At 46.9% G+C, this 22,701-nt stretch overlaps 2 protein-coding genes across 3 annotated transcripts in view; both read right to left on the bottom strand.

Moving 5' to 3' along the window:
* Window positions 1-316: 316 nt before the first annotated feature.
* Window positions 317-22,701, bottom strand: part of LOC311587528 (uncharacterized protein) — a 30,372-nt gene continuing 7,987 nt past the window's right edge. The window contains exons 3-5 of the mRNA XM_084764466.1: window positions 6,287-7,893; window positions 3,886-3,964; window positions 317-2,389 (exon numbers count right to left, since the gene is read on the bottom strand). Coding sequence (XP_084620592.1) covers window positions 3,924-3,964; window positions 6,287-7,893 — 1,648 coding nt within the window. The 3' untranslated portion in view covers window positions 317-2,389; window positions 3,886-3,923. The remainder of the gene's footprint in view (window positions 2,390-3,885; window positions 3,965-6,286; window positions 7,894-22,701) is intronic.
* LOC311587527 (NEDD4-binding protein 2-like 2) overlaps window positions 12,554-22,701 on the bottom strand; it is a 53,522-nt gene continuing 43,374 nt past the window's right edge. The window contains exon 7 of one of the 2 annotated variants that reach the window (XM_084764463.1): window positions 12,554-12,587. In XM_084764463.1, coding sequence (XP_084620589.1) covers window positions 12,569-12,587 — 19 coding nt within the window. In that variant the 3' untranslated portion in view covers window positions 12,554-12,568. Of the gene's footprint in view, window positions 12,588-18,342; window positions 18,606-22,701 lie in introns of those variants that run through there. The other variant, XM_084764461.1, reaches the window with a different exon arrangement.

Raw genomic sequence — 22,701 nt, 5'->3', positions numbered from 1 at the left:
GACAGTGCGTGTGTTATGGATAAGCTAAACTACACTTAAAGATGGTGAGGTGCGGGTACAGAGAGACTCAGAGGTTAAGAGCATTTCCCCTCCGGCTGAAGACTTGCGTTTGGTTCCTGGTATCTACACTGTGGCTCACAACTGCCCCGGAACTCCAGTTCCAGGGGATCTGGTGCCCCCTTCAGGCCCCTCAAACTACATAATGCACTTAAATTCTCTCTCTCTCTCTTTCTCTCTCTCTCTCTCTCTCTCTCTCTCTCTCTCTCTCTCTCTCTCTCACACACACACTAAAACAAACAACTATTTGGTAAAGGAATGGATAAGGTAATGTATTTTATTGTATATTTCGCCACCATTTTTAAAAAGCTGGATAAATAAAACAACATTTAAATTTGCAAGAGGGAGCTGTGACAGAGCTTGGCATCTGGGAGTGCAGTGTTCAAACCGCGGCTGCTTGCAGAGTTCTCTCTCTCTTTTTTTTTTATTGACATGAGTTATCAAGAGCGACATCTGAGGAGTCATCCACGCTGGTACTGGTGTCTGGGCGCCCTGGCCTTCATCAGCGGGCAGCAGCAGCAGCAGCAGCAGCAGAGATCTGCAGACAAGCACACAGCAGCACACGCTGCTGCAGGAAGGGGTCACGTAGCTGCCCTGGCATCTAAGGCCCGCTGGTTCTGCCCATTTCACCTACGTCCTGTTCTGCCTCCCTGATGTAGAGCTCTTCACAGAGGTTAATAATGAATTTAACGCAAACGTGTAAGCAAGTTTCGTGGCTCGGTGTGTTCCTCTTCCAAGATCACATGAGCTCTGCGTTGCCGGAAGCGTAGGGAGGATGAGAAGAAACCCTTACTAAGAGCCCGTTACTCTTCACACACTATCCCGAATACGCAGCACATTTAATCCCCATTTCATATCTCCACTAGAAAGTGACACTATCAGCTTATTTTTCACAGCTAAAGAGAACCGAGGCTGTGAGGAGATTGCTTTTTTCAGGACACACAGCAGGCAGCAGCTCCAGGCCAGGCCCAGAGGGACTCACCCCTGCGGCCCCCTCGGCCTTCACACAGGACAGCAGCCAGTGCAGAGCACCTCAAAATGGGCAGCAATAGCCCTGGGACTGCTGCATCCCAGTGGGCCCCTTATAATCGCCTCTTTCTGTATTTCTATTTGTTAGTACATTATGACAAACCAAAATGGAAGGCTCTTTCTCAAATACACATATTGCTACAGACATGCTCAGGCGAAGAATTAGAACAAGGCTGTGGGTGAGGTCAGCGAAAGGAGAACAGCTGGAGCAGCATGGAGGAGCGAGGTCAAAACCGGAAGTTCATACAGAGCCTGTCCTGACACGAGGTGAGGCCACGTGGACAAGTGACGTCAAAACCAGAAGTACACACAGAGCCTGTCTGACACGAGGGGAGGCCACGTGGACGAGTGACGTCAAAACCGGAAGTACATACAGAGCCGGTCCTTGGACAGCTACCTCCCATGTCACCGTAGGGCCACTTCACAGAGGTGAAGGATGCGGTCATACAGTCCACAGGAGGGCAGGACAGGCCCCCTGCTTCTCCCTCAGCGCACAGAGTGAAAGTTCTCACCCGTTCCTCCGGAGTTGTCGCGGTCTCTTACCACGTCTACCTTGTCTAGAGGTCTCGCCCAGTCTCTCCACTCCCAGCATGCACTGCTCCACCTTCCCGCAGAAGGGGGGCAAGAGGAAAACCTCTCCTCTGAGGGGCCATGTATTTCTCGTTGCGAGTCAGACACAGATTACTCACAGGAATGCGTTAAGATGGAGAGAGAAGACATGCCGAACACTCGTGCATCGCATTCTTACTGACTGCAGACATGTACACACTGACATCCCCGCACACGGATTTTCTTTATAATGTCAGATTCTGGGGAACGTGTGATCCATCTGTGTGTTTCTAACGTCACTCTCGACGTCGAGTAGAGCACGACACGAATGCCCATCCGTGCCTCTTCTTTTCTTAGAGCATCTGTTAACACACAATATTTACACGTAACCTACAACCCTAATTCCTAGCTCTGGTCACGCACCAATTGGGTGTGTGTGCGGAACCTCTCACACACTGTGTCGTCAGAGTGCTCTGAAATGCCTTCTGTCTAGAGAAATGGAGAACAAATCTTGGGAGCAACAATTCGAGCTTTGTTGTGGTTCACAGAAAGATGCGAGCTTGAAGAAAAGCCTTGAACATACAGCAGTGCAGACAGGGTTGCTATGGTAACGATCGTCAACTGCACTACATCTGTGCTATTACTACTAGCGATGTCAACATTCATTTCCTCCTGACCACATCGATGTCTCTGCGGCAAGATGTCCTCACAGGGCAAGGGACTTTCATTTTTTAGTGAGATCCTTCTGTCTTTTCTAGAAATGATAATTGAGATACATGGAATATCAATTAGTTCTCCTGTGCAGGCGTCCCTCAGGCATCAGAAGAAATGTTACAACTACAGATGCCGATTGGAACATTTAAGCACTGCTGTGTGTGTGCACGGCTGACAGGGACTCACAGGGGCTGAGGCGACAGTTAAGTGCTGACCAACGGGCAGAGCGCCACCCCCACCCGTGGGAGGCCGAGGCAGGACCAATGCCACAGATTTGAGGTTACACAGGCCTACAGAGCAAGACACCATCCCAAAAGCAAAGAGGCAGCTTGTAAAAATGTACACCTGGTTTTAGACACAAGACAAATTTGCACATAAGAAATGCCTGTTGCCTTTATGCCACAGCTCTACATTTTGTCTTTAAACTTAGATTTTTACCACTAATTCCAAAATGCGCCCCCAGGTGCCTGCCTCTACCTTCACTTACATCACTATTAATTAATGTAAAAACAAAAACAAAACCCAGCTATGCACTATTATTTCTAGCAGTCCAAGCTGGTCCTCTGCCAGCTTGCTGCATAAAGCAAGCAACCCTTAAGGACAGAGATGCTTTCCAATGTGGACTGAAAGATCATACAGATGAGGAGATGCTGTCAAGTCAAGTAAACATGAATCTAACCTAATCAGCGCTAGACTGATTATTTGCAATAAATGGCAGAGCCTCCTAAAATAAATTAAATACAAGTTTCTCTTAGGACTTATTAAAATAAAATGTGCATGCACATATATCTACACATATTTGTTTTCTAATTTACATAAAAACAAGCCCCCCCTGATTTTATTTTTTATAGAAACAGTATCTATGGGCGCGGGAGGGATGGTTCAGCGTGCATACTGCTCTTGCAGAGTACCTGAGTTTGGGTCTCAGCACCTGCAGGCAGCCAAGGGGTTGGCCTGGCCCAGCTGCCTTGAGAGGCACATGTCATAGGTTTTTCAGGCTAGAGTCCACGGCTCCGGGGCACAAGGCGCCTCCCAGCTCCTGAGGGTCCGATGCACTCCCTCAGGCCGCGCTGGGTTTCCCTATATGTTCTCTTTGGAGTCAAGGAAGCGTGGAAGCACGACAGGACAATGGTCTCAGGCACTAATCCTGCGCACCCTGCACAGCTTGCAAACGCCACTGTGTCCTGGCAACTACAACTGCGCTGATGCTGGCGATTGCTAATATCGTCGGTTCCTGATAACAGTATAAAAGTCTGATTGTTCTCAATCAAGTGAGCACAGCCACGGTCTTGCTGTGGCCTCTCCAACCAAAACCTGGATTCATTCCTCCACGCCATATCAGCTGACCTTGGCCCAGCAAGTAGGCTAGGGCACTTACAAGCACCTACATCAGCTCGCATGTGCCTATAAATCCGACTCCAGGGAGATCTGATACCTCCAGCCTTTATGTGCACGTAGACACCAAACACATACACATAATTAAATATAACAAAAACAACTATTTTGAATAGGAGTCTTTGAAGCCTAAAAAGATACCTCTGTTGACGTCCTCCATTATCTTGAGTGTCTTCCAGTCACATGGAATCACGTGGCTGGTCATCAGGTGACAAGGACTCTGTGGGCATAAGAGGAGGTGGTGGACAAAATTCATCTCCAAAATCACACAGAGTTTTACTCTGAATGGACAATTATGCAAGCATGCTGTCTGAACTATGTTTAAAGTCTGATTTTGAAGATTTCTCAGGGTTGGCTAAGCAGGATTCAGTTGGTGAACAGTGTTCAGACTTACTGAAAACCCTCACTACGTTTGCATGTGATATACCGTTGGTTCAGACTTTCCCACAAGCACAGACATATATTCCTTGGCACACAAATATGTGTATAGCTGAAAGTGTCACAGGCACAAAACTTAAGACAAAAGCTGAAGGTGTTTTAGACAGGAGTCCTGGTCTAAGCTCTATCTGAAATCATGAACAAAAATGTTTGTGTCATTTTGTGCCCCCTTCAGAGAGAAAGTCCATATTAATTATCATACTAGAGGGGTCCCTAACTTAAAATTATTAGCATCTGTTACCTCAGATGGGCATGAGGAAGGACAGGGGCACCAGACTAAAAGACTCTAAGCAAACAGTACCATCTTCCTCTCTTAAGCACACAGTATCATCATCAACAGTAATCAAGTATTCATTAATTACTCCTCAAAAAGAATCAGCCCCATCCATAAATGGCTTGCCTTATTTGTAAATGAGGAGACAAGAGTGACACAAGTTAAAATCACTGCACATAGAACAGATAAGTGCCAGGCTTACGAGTAGTCCCCGAGTGAAGATTAGCACTGCTCACGGAATTATGAAATAGAGTGAGATCCTGTGTCTCTGCTGGGATTCCTTCAGTATAAAGCTGAACTACAGCCATGCCCTCAGGAAGCATAGGCAGGTGGATCTCTGTGAGTGCCAGGCCAGCCTGATCTCCATAGTGAGTGCCAGGCTAGCCAGGGCTATGTAGAGAGACCCTGTCTCTAAAAAAAAAAAAAAAAAAAAAAAAAAAGGAAAAGAAAAGGTACATCATAGGTAGTGTCTGTTCAAGGATGATGAATATGGGAGGGGAAGGGAAAGCAGAAGTGAAGAATTTTCCATTTAGAAATGGCATATGGTCAAAAAGGGAAAGTGGAAACCAAGTAGAGGCTGCAAAGCAACTTGTTTGGTTGTCTAGCTTATCAAAAGTTAAAATAACAGTAAAGACAATTGCATTTGTAGTAAAGTTTGGGCAGGTGTCTTCTTGTTGGGCCTCTTGGAGCACAGCCAAGTGCAGCAAGTAATTAGACTGGTGATACAGCGGCCATAAGTGTGTGGTCAGAGGCCGGGCACTGAGAGTGCTTGGCCATGGGATTTAGGCCACATGAGTCTGTCTGAAGCATCAGGAATTTAGAGCACCGGGACAAGGCAGGGTCCAGGAGGCCTGCTAAGGTCCTCATATCTGGAAGCCCCAGGGACCTACAGGGGTTAGAGCATGTCACAGTCTGTGGCGAGCCTCTTTTCAGATTGCTCTGGAATCTTCTCAGACAAGCTTTAAAAAGAAAAGTCAACAACTGCAGATGGGTTTGGATCTCTCAGTCTTTACTTCTCCCTCTTCCTCAATGCCATGTCTAAGACCTGTGACTGTGAAATATACAAAGTAGAAAGATGTGCAAGTCTTTTGTTTTGTTGCGTTTTGTTTTTAAATATGTATGAAGATGCTGGAGAGATGCCTTGGCTGTTAAAGAGCACTGGCTGCTCTTGCAGAGGACCCAGGTTTAGTGCCCAACACCTATGTGGTAGCTCACCACGTCTGTTAGCCCACTCGCAGGGCTCCAGTGCTTTCTTCTGGCCTCTGTGGGGACAGGCATGCACGTGGTGCACAGACATGCCAGCAAACACCTATAGCTATAAACTAAGTAGACAACAACAAAAACATGTACCTGCGTGTCATGCCTATGACTGGTACCCAGGGAGGCCAGAAGAGGGCGACAGACCCCTGGGAAGTGGAGTAGCAGATGGTTGTGAGTCATCGTGTAGGTGCTGGGAATCAAACCTAGGTCTGTGGCAAGAGCAGCCAGTGCTTTTAACTGCTGTGCCACCTCTTCAGCAGGTACATGCATTGACGAAGACCTGACAAGCCAGGAACTACCTCTCTCTCACTGCTGCTGTGAATTATAGGATCAACACTACATGATGTCACTGCTGTTGTAAATCATAAGATCACTACATGATGTCACTGACCCATGACATATTTGTATATAGTAAACTGGACTTTTTTTTTTTTGAACTTGCTCTGTAGACCAGGCTGGCCTCGCACTCAAAGAGATCCACCTGCCTCTGCCTCCTAAGTTCTGGGATTCAAGGCGTGTGCCCCCATGACCAGCTTAAACTTCTATTTTTCAAAAGTGAGAACAATTTACCTATTGGAACTGTAGAAGATCCAAAACATCTGACTGGGTGAAAGGCAAACCCTTGCGATAATGGCTCAAGGGGCTGGCGATTCCTGCGTGTTAACTCGTGGCTGTCCTCAGCTGGTGAGCACTGTGCTGGCTCCCAGCCTTGCGGAGTCCTCAGCTTTTCATCAAGCCTCTCATTTGAAAACTGAGATTCAGAAGAAATCCTAAAAGAGTGAAAAGTATGAGGCTGGCTACTTAATCCTTCCACGGGAACAAGCCCTTCTTCAGTTAGTTTCCTGGACACCATTTTCTGAGAATTGAAAGTCAAACGTGTTCTTCTGTTGTTAAAAGATATCACGCAGAAGCCAGACAGATAATGCAGCATGAGGGAAGGGGCCGGGTTCTTATAGAAATACACAGCGTACCCTAGTCTGAAAAACGACAGGCGATAAGGGCCAGACTGTCTGACAATACTTAGAGGAGACCCATGGAGGAGGGTGTCAAAGTAAAACCACAGCAGGTGACGGTCAGAGGTCGCCATCTTTTGCACCGTCTCATCTTTATTGACTATTTCAGAAGTATCTTTCCCCAGAAAGAAAATATTCTGCCTGTGACTTTCTGTTAAGACGTCATATTCCTCCTTTTCTTTGAGGTTGATAGGAGTCTGTCCCAGTAACTTAAAGTGTGGAGGCAAATTGCAGACCTTCCTCTGCGTCCCGTATGTCCCCTCTGCTGGCTCTAAGGGGTGCTCTGGGGAGCTGGAGATATCTGTTCCGGGGCTTCTGGGTAAATCTACGATCTCAGCTTCAGGTGGCAAGCCTGCCAGCAGCTTCTTCTCCTTCGGTATCTCTGGGCCACCTCGCAAGCCTGCTGCCCCTTCAGAAGTAGAGATCACCGTAACCAACTGCTCCTCACTTCCAGGACAGCTCAGCCTCCCAGATCTACCTTTCTTGCGTCTCTGTTCACACACAAACTTGTGAGGACCCTCGGGCCAACTGCCCAAATATGGCTGACTCTCAGACCTTAGCTGTGAGTCTTCATCACACAAACTCGCTGTAAAAAAGGCCCAGCCATCACTTTTAACTCCTCGCTCCTCTCGTGAAAGTTCCTTGGATGTGCTGGTCCCACCCTGAGGATGCACCGCAAACTCAGGCCGATCCATCATCTCTTTCTTCTGCATAAACGGAAATGGGGCTTTGCCAAGCATGTCCCGGGTGCCAAAGGCTGAGTTGTGCCTGTTTCTCCTGTGCCTTTCCACCCTCCCTACAGAAGAAAAATGCTGAGAGCTTCTGTGACAAGAAGCAGAACTTCCACTCAGGACCGACAGTGAGGGTAAACACAAGGCCCCCTCCTCCTCCTTGCTGGGGAAGGAGCTCTTAGGTGTGAGGCCCAACTCAACCTTGGCCACCGAGTCCTTCTGCAGGCCGCCATCTACGGGACGCCCTGGTTCTCTCCTGGTCTCTTCAGAGCCTTCTCCTTCACTCTGAGAATGAGCCTGATCTCCAGGCACAGGGTGACCTAAGATTCCAAGTGAGTTCTCACTAGGACCATTGCTCCTTTTCTTTCCTTTGCTGTTTCTCTTCTGTTTGCTTTTGTCAAGCCTGTACCCACTTTTCTTCAAATTTCTCCCTCTGAAATATAAAGAACAAACAAAATACATAACAGGGTTTTTTGTTTGTTTGTTTGTTTCTCTGTGTATCTCTGGCTGTCCTGGACTCACTCTGTAGATCAGGCTGGCCTCGAACTCATGAAGATCCACCGGCATCTGCCTCCTGAGTGCTAGGATTATGGCATGAGCCACCACACCTGGCCATACTTTAGTTTTTATGTAATACTGGAGAGCCTCTAACATTAGTGTGCAAACTCACTAGTTCCAGGGTGCCTTCATACTTTGTGCTCCATTAGCAATCACTTCTCATAAGATTTTAAAAGGTCACTAATATTTAATTAGAACACACTGAGGAAGTTAAAGCTCCCATGGACACACTCAATTCATAAGCCAGTAACTTTATGAAAACCTAATATTCACATTAAAGAAAATATTCCAGGTGCACAGAATAGACAGCTTATACTTTGTAATATTTTACATTTTTAGGGAATAGATGAATTAATTATAATCCTGTTTAGAACCTCAACAACAGTTTTCTTAGTATGAAACAGATTTTAAGCAGGGTGGTGGTGGTGTACGCTTTTAATGCCAGCACTTGGGAGGCAGAGGCAGATGGATCTCTGAGCTCGAGGCCAACCTGATCTACAGTGAGCCAAGGGGCTACACAGAGAAACCATGTCCCAGGTGGGGGTTGAGGAGCTTTCATTTTAGCTTACACTTCCACAGTCCCATATGGCAGGGGTCACATTGTGTCCACAGTCGGAAGCAGTCAGAGGTGGGCAGTGCTGCCCAGCTCACTCCCTGTATTCCCTCCATCTGCATGCTGCCAGATCTCTGTGAGTTGGAGGCCAGCCTGGCCAGCCAGGGCTACACAGAGAAACCCAGTCTCAAAAAAGAAAAGAAAAAAGGAACAGATTTTATTTATTTTATTTATTTTTTATTTTTTATTTTTTGGTTTTTTGAAACAGGGTTCCTCTGTGTAGCCTTGGCTGTCCTGGACTCGCTTTATAGACCAGGCTGGCCTCGAACTCACAGTGATCCTCCTGCCTCTGCCTCCCAAGTGCTGGGATTAAAGGCGTGCGCCACCACGCCCTGCTAGGAACAGATTTTATAATAACTTAGATTTGAAAGATACCAAGTGGGTGCAAGCACCTCAGTATGGCAATTTTCTTAGTGGTTTTACTGATGGGTATTTGATGATGTGTAGAACTGTGTGGCTGGCAGTGACCCTAAGCCAGAGGCTATGACAGTGCTTTGTGAGGTGTTTGGAATGCATGATGACAGTTCTGGTGGTCACAGTGAGTGGCAGTGTGTTACAGCATGTGGTACTGAAGCCAGTATATGTCACCCAGGGAGAGCCAGAATGCTCATCACGCACACTACAAGTGTGTAGCTCTTCGTTTATTTATTTTATGTATATGAGTTTCTATCTGCATGCACACCTGAATGCCAGAAGAGGGCGTCAGATCCCAGTTTAGATGGCTGTGAGCCACCATGTGGTTGCTGGGAATTGAACTCAGGACCTCTGGAAGAGCAGACAGTGCTGTTAACTCCTGAGCCATCTCTCCAGCCCATGTAGCTCTTCCTAAGTGAGCACAATGCTTGATTCTGCTGAGCACGGCCAAGCTGTGGCCCACGGGCTGCACACATTCCAAAATAGCTACGAGTGCAGCCCAACACAAAACCGTGAGCTTGCTCAAGCCATTGTGAGGTTTTTGAGTGTGATTTTTTTTTTCCTGTAACTCAAGTGCATAGTTCTCAATGATGAGCTTTAGAGATGACAACATATCTCAACATCCAAGAGTGACACTCCTGAAAGATGGTGCCAAGGGACAGTGTTTGCTCCCTTTTGATAACTTCATGAACGTCCTAATTTTGCACATAAAGGCTAGTTTTCCTCCCTTCCACAGCAAAAAGTCTGAGTCAGAGATACGGCACCGATGACGGCACAGACAACTGACTAGGAGAACAACAGAAACAGGAGACGGACTGAAGAGATGGCTCAGTGGTTCAGAGCACTGCTCTCACACACGATCCAGGTTTGCATTCCAGAACCCATACGGTGGCTCACAACTGTCTATAACTGCAGTTCCAAAGGATCAAATGCCCACTTCTCGCCTCTGAAGGCACCAAGCATGCCCAATGTGTGTGTGTGTGTGTGTGTGTGTGTGTGTGTATTTTACCTGCATGATAATATACACACCTAAAATAAACAAATAAAAAAGAAATAGGATGGAAACACCAAGGACAGAGCAATAGAAAGACAAGAGAGAGCCGGGCGCGGTGGCGCACGCCTTTAATCCCAGTACTCAGGAGGCAGAGGCAGGCGGATCGCTGTAAATTCAAGGCCAGCCTGGTCTACAAAGGGAGTTCAGGACAGCCAAGGCTACACAGAGAAACCCTGTTTCGGGGGGGGGAAAAACAGAAAAAGAAGAAAGAAAGAAAGAAAGAAAGAAAGAAAGAAAGAAAGGCAAGGGAGTCAGCAAAGAGACCAATGTGAAAGGACAGAAAGATGATGAGAAAAAGGCAAGAGCCAGTTGCTTCCACAGTAGACACAATGATGTTAGCTGGCATCTCTCTGATGTGGTGTGTGTGTATGTGCATGTGTATGTATGGTAAGTGTCCAGAGGTCAAGGGTCAGTGTTGAGTGTCCTCTCTATCACTTACTGCCTACAGTTCTGAGACAAGGTCTCTTATCGGGCCCTAAGTTCACAGGTTGGGCTAGACTTGCTGTGTACTAAGGCCCCAGGACTCACCCATCTCTGCCGCTGAGGTGCTGGGGCTACGTCTGGCTTTCTGCTTCTGTACATAGGTGCTGGGGGTCCAAACTCAGGGCCTCAGGGCTACGCAGCAAGCACTTTACCCCTGAGCTATCTCACCAGCTGCAACACTATGCTTTGTAAGCCTACTGTACTCTGTGCGCCTCACTTGTTGGCTTAGAGAGAACAGGAAGGAAGACTAATGTCCCCGGAAGCAGCTGCCTGAAAAGGGATTGCATAAAGGGTGCTATCACTGCTCAGACGTTATCTGTGGTCGGTTCTGTGAGCTGCAGGAATCCAGTGAACATTCTAGTTAGGTCCAAAGGGCAACATACCTGAGCTGTCCTGGAACTCAGTAGCCTTGCCTTGCTCTGAATTCTTGATCCTCCTGTCTCAGCCTCTCAAGTGCTGGAACTGTGGCTATGTGCCATCAGGACCTGCTGCTGCTTTTGGTCTTCTGAAACTCGCTATGTGGCCCTGGATAGCCTTGAATTCACAGAGATCTACTTGTCTTTGCATCTTGAACACTGGGATTAAAGGCATGTGCCATCACACCCAGCTATTATCATTTTGCTGGCTAGTTTTATGTCAACTTGACACAAGACACAGTGGGGAGCCTCAACTGAGAAAACAAAAACCAAAACAAAACCACACACACACACACAAAATCTGGCTGTATGCAAGCCTGTAGGGCATTTCTTAATTAGTGACTGATTAGCGAAGGCCCCAGCCCACTGTGGGTGGAGCCTCCCCTGGGCTGGTGGTCCTGGGTTCTATAAGAAAGTAGGCTCTTGGGGCTGGAGAGATGGCTCAGTGGTTAAGAGCACTGTCTGCTCTTCCAAAGGACCTGGGTTCAATTCTCAGCCACAACTGTCTGTAATTCCAGTTCCAATGGCTCTGACACTCTCATGCTAAAATAAAATTAAATAAATTATTTTTTAAAAAAGAAAGAAAGCAGGCTCAGTCAACCACGAAAAGCAAAGCTAGTAAGCAGCACCCCTCCATGGCCTCTGCATCAGCTCCTGCCTCCAGGTTCCTGTCCTGACTTCTTTGATGATGAACAGTGGTGTGGAAGTGTAAGCATAATAAACCCTTTCCTCCCCACGTTGCTTTGGTCACGGTGCTCATCACAGCAACAGTAACCCTGACGAGGACACATATTTTAAAAGAAAATAAGCAGCATATGAAAATAATCATCTGAGGATGGAGATGGTGGTAGAACACACGCCACATTCACAGGGTCTTGCACAGGTTTTGTTCTGGGTAAACTGAGGACGTGACTGAAGATAGTAACCCTCCGTGCCTTTGGAGGAATCACCACAGGGATTATGAAAGGAGGCTGCTCTAAACCAACAAACAAAGCCCGCGTCTAAATCTGGAACTTATTAAACGTCTAAATTGGCAATTTATTAAAGCATTTTACTGTGAGGTTCCCAAAGGGGTGTGTAAGGACCGGGATTTGGATGCATGCAGAATACAGTGCAAGCCAGTGCAAAATCAGAGAAGTGTGGCAGACACATGCACCAGTTCTGCATCAATGACACTTTTTTTTTTTTAAATACATTGCTTACTCTTCAGCCCAGGCTAACCTCAAATTCTCAGCAATCCTCCTTGGCTCAGCATCCCAGGTGGTAGGTTTAGAGGAATGAGCTACTACACTTCAAATCCGCTCGTGCTCTTTAGAGTTTTTTTTTTTACAGTCCTTTGTCTAGAAACAGTGAGCCAGGCCTTGTGGAAAACAAGCATAAATCAGCAACCCCAGGAAGCAATCGGGAGATGAGCGATGTGGTGGCAGTAACTTCCGCTGGACTGTGTTTGCCTCTGATGTAGCTGATCAGCAGAGCCATTTTCCTCAGGAGCATGGATGTCTACAGCGTGAGAAGCTCCTCAGAGCCATGTCAAGGCTTGTCAAACCTGATCTCACTTGTGCTGATTCACCTAAGGATGAATGGCCCTGCTGGGAAAGGAGAGCATCGCTAAGTGAGGGTGAGTCATAAACAGGAAGTCTCGAGAGCTAAAGGCACACAGCCTGCAGCCTTGAAGGGAAGGAAGGAGCGAGAACTAAGCAAGGTAAACACATCTGTTATGAGTAAGACTGGGTGATGGCTCAGAGTTTAAGGCCGTGGGCAGGAGCACAATGTACTCCTCAAGAGTTAGAAGGGGCGCTTCTCGGAGGCGAGCTAACCTGACCAAGGGAACGTGACCAGGACAGAAAGGTCAGAGAGCATTCGGACGGCTGTGGGGAAGAGCAAGGAAGCGAGAATACAAAGGGCATGGTGAGTGATGATGGCCACAAAAGATAAAGGGACGAAAGGAAAAGGCGGACATGCTGGCTTCCACTGCAGAGCCCTGCACAGCATCTCTGGTGTGTGCGTTCCTTCTCGCCAAAGGTCAAAGCACCGGTAGAGGAGAAGGCCTCTGACAGGCTTGTGGAGTGACTACAGCTTGGACAACCCACATCAGACCCTGACACTGGTTTGGTAGTCTGATAGCAGGCAGGTTCACAGGGAGATGTGCCTCCTTTATAACATGGGGTAACGTTCCCTTCTTTTGGAATGGCTATATGGATTATTAATATGGGTGCTCCGAAGTGACTCCCACTTAAATGACAGGACAGATGACTGAATCTTTCCTCTTCTGATGGTACACCGAACATTCCCAACAAGATAGCTTTCTGTTATAACTTTGTCTTTTTTGCTTTTTGAGACAGGGTTTCTCTGTGTAGCCCTGGCTGTTCTGGACTCCCTGTGTAGAGCAGGCTGGCCTCGAACTCACAGCGATCTGCCTGCCTCTGCTTGCAGAGGGCTGGGATTAAAGGCGTGTGCCACCACCATGCCTGGGTTATAGCTTTGTCTTTTAGCTTCTAGTGTTTAGAGCTGTGGTTTTGAAGGAGTCAATGAGCCCATCCCCAAGTCTGTCGGCATCAGTTGTAATTGATAGGATCATGGTGTGGTTTGTCTCAGTAAAGATGATGTGCTAAAGCAGTTGTTAAATTAGTTGTGGACAAGACCACTGAAAAATGTTTTAGAAGTCAAGAAACCCTGTCATCGTCATCGTGCCCTCATACTGCTTTGAGTGTCAGCAGGTTCAACCTCCATTTTAAAAGTCAACATAAACTAGACGTTCTTGGCAATGCATTGCAGGAAACAACAGAATCACACAGAAACATTGGGGAGCTGCATGGAGGAAAACAGAGTCAGTACTTTCCTCTTATCACCTTTAACTGTGCTTATAATGGACAAGGCTCTCCACGGGGGAAACTCAACTGAATTTCTGGTCAATAAAATGAGGCTGTTTTGCTTTAAGGTAAAAAAAAAAAAAAAAAAAGGTTAGTGAAAGTGGAACTGGGGCTGTGGCCTGTACTAGCATTTGCCTAGAACTCATATAGAATGTTTACAGTAATTTTTACATCATTTCATAAGAATTCCTCACTCTGGGACGTAACCCAGAGCCTAATGCATTTTAATCAAGCACCTTATCAACACCATCATCCCCGAATCCTTGTATTAATCAATCTGTTTAGTGAACTAAATGGAAAGGAAGAAAAAAGTGTTATTTTGGGAGATAATTATTTGAACATACACATTTAAAAATCTGTAGCTAACTCAACAGCATTAATAAGTGAGTTTGGCAAATGTAGCCAGACATAAAACTAACGTTCAGGGAAGCCACATGGCAGGGTAGCAAACTCCAAATCCATCCCTCCACAGCAGCAGTTGGTAAGGACTGTCACAATCAACCTCATCAGAACTCCAAAAACATCAGAGCGTTGCAAGAACAGTTATTAATCAAGATAACCCCAGAAGTCAGGCTGGAGAGATGGCTCAGAGGTTAAGAGCACTGTCTGCTCCTCCAGAGGTCCTGAGTTCAATTTCCAGCAACCACATGGTGGCTCACAGCCACCTACGAGACCTGGTGCCCTCTTCTGGTGGACAGGTGTACATGCAGGCAGAGAACTGTATACATAACAAGTAACTAAAAACAAGCAACAAACAATCCAGTCGTCTCAGTAAGAAGCCTCCGTGATGTCTCTAACTTGCTGGAGCCTTATCTAATGCTGCCGATGTTAGTGTTGGGTACTGAACACAGCAAGTACCTTTCAGTGCAAACTTCTCGTAGCAGAGGCAGCAAAAAGACCCTATTATCAATAATTGTAGTTGTTTCAACCTCTCTGGTCCCATCTATGGCTTCCTTTTGTTGTTGTTTTTTGTTTTGTTTGAGTTATAGTCTCACGATGTTGCTTTGCTGGCCTGGGACTCACTATCTAAAACCAGGCTGTCTTGGAACTCTTAGAGATTAGCCTTGCCTCTGCCTCCCAGGTCTGGAATTAAAGGAGCATGCTACCACACATGGCTGGCTGGCTTCCATTTTGGCTGAAACTCTCTCTTGAGAATAGAAGGGCAAGGGGCATCGGCTGAACACATTACGAGGCAAATCCATTAGGCAACATATATGGGACTAACCTCAGGGCATAAAACTTATAAGGAGAGGCAGGAATGAGGGCTGAGACATTGCCAGGTATGTCTGGGAATTACAAAGTCAAAGCTACAGTAGTGTGGGTATCTGAGAAGTCCCTAAGCTCCCATTTCTGGCTCACAAACTCTATTCAGGCTGGAAGCAAACACTAGGGCAGAGTTTCAATGAGCCTTTGTGTGGACAATGAAAGTAGGGAACAGGCCCTTGCAGCACAGGTGGCATTTGACTGTCATAGCTGTTGTCTTACCCCCGCCCCCTTTGGTTTTTCAAGACAAGGTCTTTTTGTGTGGCCTTGGCTGTCCTGGACTCACTTTGTAGACCAGGCTGGCCTTGAACTCACAGTGATTTGCCTGCCTCTGCTTCCCGAGTGCTGGGATTAAAGGCGTGAGCCACCATGCCCGGCTCCATAGCTGCTGTCGAAATAAACTTAGCAACTGGCTGGGGCTACAGCTCAGTGGAAAAATACCTACCAGCATGCCTGAAAGCACAGATTCAATCTGTGAAGTGCAGGCAGAAAGACTACTTCAGGGTCATCCATTGGTGCAGCCAGTTTATGGCCACCCTGAAACACATGAGCCTCTACCTCAAAATAAATGAGCTTATCAACTATACCTCTATGACTTTCTGAATGTAACAGTATCCTGTCCTCCAGCTATAATAACTGTCAGCCGGGCGTGGTGGCTCACGCCTTTAATCCCAGCACTCGGGAGGCAGAGGTAGGCAGATCTCTGTGAGTTCAAGGACAGCCTGGTCTACAAAGTGAGTCCAGGACTACAAGAGAAACCCTGTCTCAAAAAATAAAATAAAATAAAATAAAAGTGTCTATAACTAGATGGCCTAAAATCTCTAATGTGGTGGTGACACATGCCTTTAATACCAGCAGAAGCAGGCGGATCTCTGAGTTTGAAGCCATTCTGGTCTACAGAGTGAGTTTCAGCAGAGCCAGGGCTACAGAAAAAAAAAAATCTGTATCTTAGGCCCACCATTGGTGCCAACAGACATGGTAAAAAGAAAATGCATCTTAAAGTTCTTATTTATTTATTTATTTATTTATTTACAATTCCAAGCTTATGCCAGTCTTTTGACCTTATTCATCCCTATTCCTCTTCTGTCCCTTCCTTTCCTGCCAAACCCTTTCTTCTTCCCAAGACACTTTTCCTCCCTCCCTCCTTTCTTTCTGTGGCCCACTGTGTTTTATTACAGTTTCGCCCATGAGCACAATAAGAACAGCTTACAGTAGCTATGGCCTTTATGGTCCTTATTTTAACATTAAAAAGTTAACACAAGGCAGCCAGGTGTGGCGTAGCACGCCTGTAATCCCAGCACCAGGGAGGCAGAGGCAGGAGGGTCTCTGTGAGCTCAAGGCCAGCCTCGTCTACAAAGTAGGTCCAGAACAGCCAAGGCTACACAGAGAAACACAGTCTCGGGGCAGAAAAAAGCTAACAGAAACCTAGCCATCTGTTAGACACCAACTGTCTTTACTGGGAACTTGCTGACATTTCTAGGTGTTCTGGATATGTGAGTCTGTCTCTCTCCCATGTACTGCCACTTTAAATGTGTCACCACTACTATACAATAGAGTTCTAACTTAAATTGCTTAAGGGGCATGAGAACTACTTTCTGGATGTTTACAGCAGTCCTAGATAGGATGTTTTGGCTTGTTTTTGTTTGTTCGTCTTTAGTCTAACCACATCCAGTGTTTTCATATCATCAACTATTTTCAAACCGTCTGATTTAATTTTTGACTCTTCTCTAAGGAGCTGACCCAACTTTGGCTGCTACCCCACACTATGACAAAAGTGCATAGTATAGGGAAGCCACTGGCCTAACCTCACTGGATCTCTGCAAACCGCCTCCAGTAGCAGGAGATTTGAAAGGCAATCCATAGGGCTTGGTGTGCAGAGCATGTGGCATCTGCTTTAGGGACACTGGCCAAGAGTCAGAGTTAATAAAAAAGGAGAAGCCCCAGACATAACTCCACACACCTATGGACACTGGTTTATATAAAGAACCAGAAGTACACACTGGGGGAAAAAGGACAACGTCTTCACCAAATGGTGCTGCTCAGACAGGATGGCTGCACGGAGAGGAATCCAAACAGATCCATACTTACCACCATGCACAAAACTCAACTCCCAGTGCACCAAAGACCTCACCATAAAAGCAGACAGGGCACCTGGCGGAAGAGCAGGTGGGGACTCGCCCTGAGCTTATCGGCACGAAACAAGACGTTCTAAACAGAACATGGACAGCACAGACAGTAAGTTCAAAGGCAGATGTGACCCCCCTGAACCTGGAAACTGAAAAGCTTCTGCACAGAGGAGGACACTGTCACTCAGATGAAGTGTCAGGCCACAGAATGGGAAGAGATTTTTTACCAACTACACATCTTATTGAGGGCTCATATCCAAAATATATAAAGGGCTAAAAAAAAAAAAAAAAAAAGGCAGTGCATGCCTTTAATCGCAGCATTCGGGAGGCAGAGGCAGGCAGATCTCTGTGAGTTCGAGGCCCGCCTGGTCTACAAAGTGAGTCCAGGACAGCCAGGGCTACACAAAGAAACCCTGTCTCGAAAAACAAAACAAAACAAGAAAATATATATCAAGAAGACCATTAACCCAATTAAAAAATAAGGCACAATCTAAACTGAACTCTCAAAAGAGGAAACTCAAATGGCTGAGGAACACTTAGCAAAATATTCAACATCCTTAGTCATCAGAGAAATGCAAATCAAAACTACTTTGGGTCGGGAGGCAGAGGCAGGCGGATCATTGTGAGTTCAAGGCCAGCCTGGTCTACAAAGGGAGTCCAGGACAGCCAAGGCTACACAGAGAAACCCTGTCTAAAAAAGAAAAAGGAAAAAAAAAAAAAAGAAAGAAAAGAAAAAAAAGACTACTTTGGGATTTCATCTAACACCTGTCAGAATGGCTAAGATCAATAAAACAAGTAACAGTTCATGGTGGTGAGGAGATCATTTGTTGGAGGGAATGCAAGCTTGTGCAGCCTTGTGGACATCAGTGTGGGGTCCTCAGGTTGTGCAGCCTGTGGACATCAGTGTGGGGTCCTCAGGTTGTGCAGCCACCATGGACATCAGTGTGGGGTCCTCAGCTTGTGCAGCCTTGTGGACATCAGTGTGGGGTCCTCAGCTTGTACAGCCTTGTGGACATCAGTGTGGGGTCCTCAGGTTGTGCAGCCTGTGGACATCAGTGTGGGGTCCTCAGCTTGTGCAGCCACCATGGACATCAGTGTGGGGTCCTCAGCTTGTGCAGCCTTGTGGACATCAGTGTGGGGTCCTCAGCTTGGACAGCCATGTGGACATCAGTGTGGGGTCCTCAGCTTGTACAGCCACCGTGGACATCAGTGTGGGGTCCTCAGCTTGTGCAGCCACTGTGGACATCAGTGTGGGGTCCTCAGCTTGTACAGCCTTGTGGACATCAGTGTGGGATCCTCAACAAGATGAGAATCAGCTCTTGGGCATGTATTCAAAGGATGCTTCATCCTACCACAGAGACACTTGCTTAGCCATGATCTCTGCTGCTCTATTCATAATAGCAAAAAATTGGTAGCAATCTAGATGTCACTCAACAGAAGGATGGATATATAAAATGTGGAGTATTACTCAGTTGTTTAAAAAAAAAATAAAGAAACCATTTATTTCCCCATTCTCCCATCACACTCTCATCTGGAGTCTCAATAGCAAGTCCCAGCATCTGTCCCAATGCCCTGCTGAGTGAAGACTCTCAAAGGACATCCATGGTGGGCTAGTATCTAATTATAAGAGAGTATATACCAGGTGCGTCTTTCTAGGTCTGGGTTAACTCAGGATGATCATTTCTAGTTCTATTCATTTGCCTGCAAATGTCAAGATTTCCTTGTTTTTAATAGCTGAGTAGTGTTCCATAGTGTAAATGTATCACAGTTTCTTTATCCATTCTTTGACTGAGGGACATCTAGGTCCTTTCCATATTCGGACTATTATGAATAAAGCTGCTATGAACAGAGTTGAGCAAATAAATGTCCTTGTTGTGTGGTGGAGCCTCTTTTGGGTATATTCCAAAGAGTGGAATAGCTGGGTCTTGAGGTAGCCCTATTCTCAATGTTGAGAAAGCTCCAGATTGATTTCCAAAGTGGTTGTACAAGTTTGCACTCCCACCAGAGGGTCCAGGAGCCCTACAAGAAGACCATCAAGGCTGCTGGATCTGGACCCAGGGGCCTGCACAAACTGCTGCACCAAGCAAGGACAATACATGCAGTAAACCTAGACCCCCTGTTCAGATCTAGCCAATGGACAGCTCATTCTCCACAGTAGTATGCTGTGTGGGGACTGACTCTGACACAAACTCTGGTGGCCCCCTATTTGACCACTTCCCCTTCGTGGGGAGGCCTGGTGGCACTCAGAGGAAGGGGAAGAAGGCTATGTTGATGAGACTTGATAGACTATGATCATATGGTGGGGGAGGAGGTCCCCTTCTGTCACAGGTCTAGGGGGAGGGAACTGGGGTGAAAGAGGGAGGGAGGGGGGAGGGGGGAACGGGAATATACAAGTGAGGGGATAACAACTGGGATGTAACCTTAATAAATTATTTAAAATATAATAAGAAATATGAAATAAAGGTTATTCTTACCAGGCATGGTGGCACACGCCTTTAATCCCAGCATTCAGGAGGCAGAGGCAGGCAGATCGCTGTGAGTTCATGGCCAGCCTGGTCTACAAAACCATGAAATTTGCAGGTAAATGGGTGGAACTAGAAAAAAAAAATCATTCTGAGAGAGGTATCCCAGATGCAGGAAGACAAATATGGTATGCATGCATTCACTTCTATGTGGGTACCAGTTGTTAAGCTAATGACAACCAAGCTACAGTGCAGAGAACCACAGAGGTTAGGGATAGATGAGGGACCAGGTGGGGAAGACAGATCTTAGGAAAGGGAAATAGCATAGTCATGAGTGGATGAGGAGGCTGGAATGAGGGGCTCAAGTCGAGAGGGAGAGGGAGGAGCGAGATGTGGGAAGGACAGCTCAAAATGAGGGGTCGTATAGAAACCGAACACAGCAGACGCTTGCTAGAACATACACAAGTAACAGGGGAGACAGAGCCCCAACTCGACATCTGTCATCATACGAAGCTTCCAGTACCAGGCATGGATTACATCTAATTGAATCGTTGGCCAAGTGTCCCATGGACACTCCCAAACAACCCAGGCTGCTGCCAACATTATACATAGGTTGCTCCCCACAAACTGACCCATTGTACGTGAAGAAGTCCAGCTGGTGACTGCACAGAGCCGTCACCCGTGTTCTAGGATCTTTCATACAGGAAGGTCCTCTGTACACCACCAAGACATGGAAACACCAAGACAGCCCCAATCCCTTGGATGGACAATGGTGTCCTGCCTGCTAGACAGATATGCTAGGGCAACGGTGGCATAGAATTTGTGGGAGTAACCAACCAATAACTGACTTAAGGCCCACTCCACAAGACAGAGCCCAAGCCCACCACTGCTTGGGTGATCAAGAACCTGAGACTAGAAGGCAAAACCAAATACTACTGTTTTAGAAAGAAGAAACATGAGTCTTAATGACTTTCTGCCAGACTCACAGATCACTGCCTTGCTCAGCCATCATCAGACACTTCCTCCTGAGGCAGACGGGAACAAGCCACAGCCAAATATGCAGAACGAGAGATCCTGGAACACTCAGCTCTAAATGGGTTATCTCATCAAATCCTCCCCGCTGGGGCTCAGAGAACCCCTCAAAGAAGAGTCAGAAAGAGGGTAAGAGCCGGAGGGGATGGAGGGCACCAAGGAGACAAGGCCCTGTAACTCAGCAGGGCTGCGGCGGCATGCACAGGGCCTGCTCAGGTCTGCACCAGGTCCTCTGTGCAGTTTAGTAGTTTTACAGGATGACTGTCTTTGACTCGTGGGCCTTCTCTTGGGCTTTTTTTTTCTTGTTTTGTCTAATTCCAATGTGTTAGTTTTATTATTTTGTAAAAAGTGAGTACTGAGTGAAGTGCTGTACTTGTGCTGCTGGTGAAACACAGCTTACATCCATGTGTGTATTTATTCATGTGTGCATCTCTCACATGCATACAAGTCCTATCTCCAGATAGGAGTGTGAGGAAGATACAAGGCCTCTTACTTTTGTCCCACTCTTCCTCATTATTTAGACTGTTGGTGTGTGCGAAGACACAGCAGGCCCCATAGCTCCTCCAGTGTGCTCCTGGGATGCCACAGCCTCTGCTCAGATGGACTATTTCCCATTTGCAGAAGCAGCTCAGCAGTACACTGCTTCCTTTTTCTCCTTCCTCGTGGTACAGGTGGAGAGATACAGCCTTAAGCCATGCTTCAGAATACATCTGGTTTTTATTTTCCCGCTTGCAGTTTTCCTTGATTCATGATATATTATTTCATAGAAAGACCCTGGCACATACATTACCAGAGAAGTGAGTGGAAACTGACGTTTGTGATGGGCCAGCTAACTTCTTGGATCTGGCCAGAGGCTTTATGTATCCAAAGGACTTATATCTGAAAGGTTGAAGTCAGGGGCCATAGAAGTCAGGGTCATTTCTCTACAGGCTTTGGCTTCCTCCTTCCCTCTGCATGGGTCCCCTTTGGCCAACAACTCAACTAGATGGAATCCATTCCTGGTACTGGAAGCTTCACTTGGTGACAAGAGATGTCCAGAAGGCATGGACAATGCACACAGTTTCCTGACTGGTCTTCCAGCCTTGTGCTTCATTACATTACACAGCTGGAGCTGCTGCTGCTGTTGCCCCTCTGGAACTGGAGACACCTAGGACGGCTGGGCTGCGCAGCCAGCAAGCCAACCCCCAATGGGAAGCATCCTTGTGAGCAGTATGCTCATGGCCTCAGTCCCCCCTGGTCTTTATCTGCAGCCAGGAGCACCAGATCCATCCAAAATCAATTATGTCAATGGTTTCTGGTATTGCTGAGTGGGCTGAGGCCCCTGGCTCGTCAACAGCCAAATTACAAATTCCATGTCAAGGCTTCTTATTTACACTTTAGCATGTGGGTACAAAACCAAGTGGCTAAAAGTGAGTCTACTTCCAACTATGTCCTATGTTTTTAACATGTAAGGAAAACCAGCCTTCACACCACTGCCTCAGAGCCCTGTGACATTCTCTGCACAGGCAGGCTGACACCAGGGAGCGTCACATCTGCCAGCTGTCACGCCCGGATACGGGAATGACCTGAAGGGAGGAGTCCTGAGGCCTGAGGTCTCACCTTCCTTCCCTTGACGATAGGGGTGCATGGGTCCACCTCTGAGGCCTTCCCTCTCCTGAAGGAGAGGCCCTGCACATGTAGCACTAACACCACAGTTATGTAGCCTGCCACACTCTACCAAAGATCAATCAGTGATGTTTAATACTGGTATCAAAACATAGGAGAAAACAAAAATTCTTTTCTTTTTTACACTAGAGGAAGCAGAAAGAGCCCTGACTGTGTGAAGTCCTGAGTGAATGTGTGTGCTCAAAGTCCCCAGAGCCTCATGAAGGAAGACCATAGCTGCCCACCCTGGAGGTTCAGAGGGATGGCAAAGCCTTCCCTGGGGGACCCAATGGGTGTGCTGACAGT

Source organism: Acomys minous (genome assembly GCF_964271855.1).
Source record: "Acomys minous genome assembly, chromosome: 16".
NCBI lineage: Eukaryota > Metazoa > Chordata > Mammalia > Rodentia > Muridae > Acomys > Acomys minous.
Note: the sequence above shows the minus strand (reverse complement) of the source record. Positions and strands in the feature narration are given on the sequence as shown.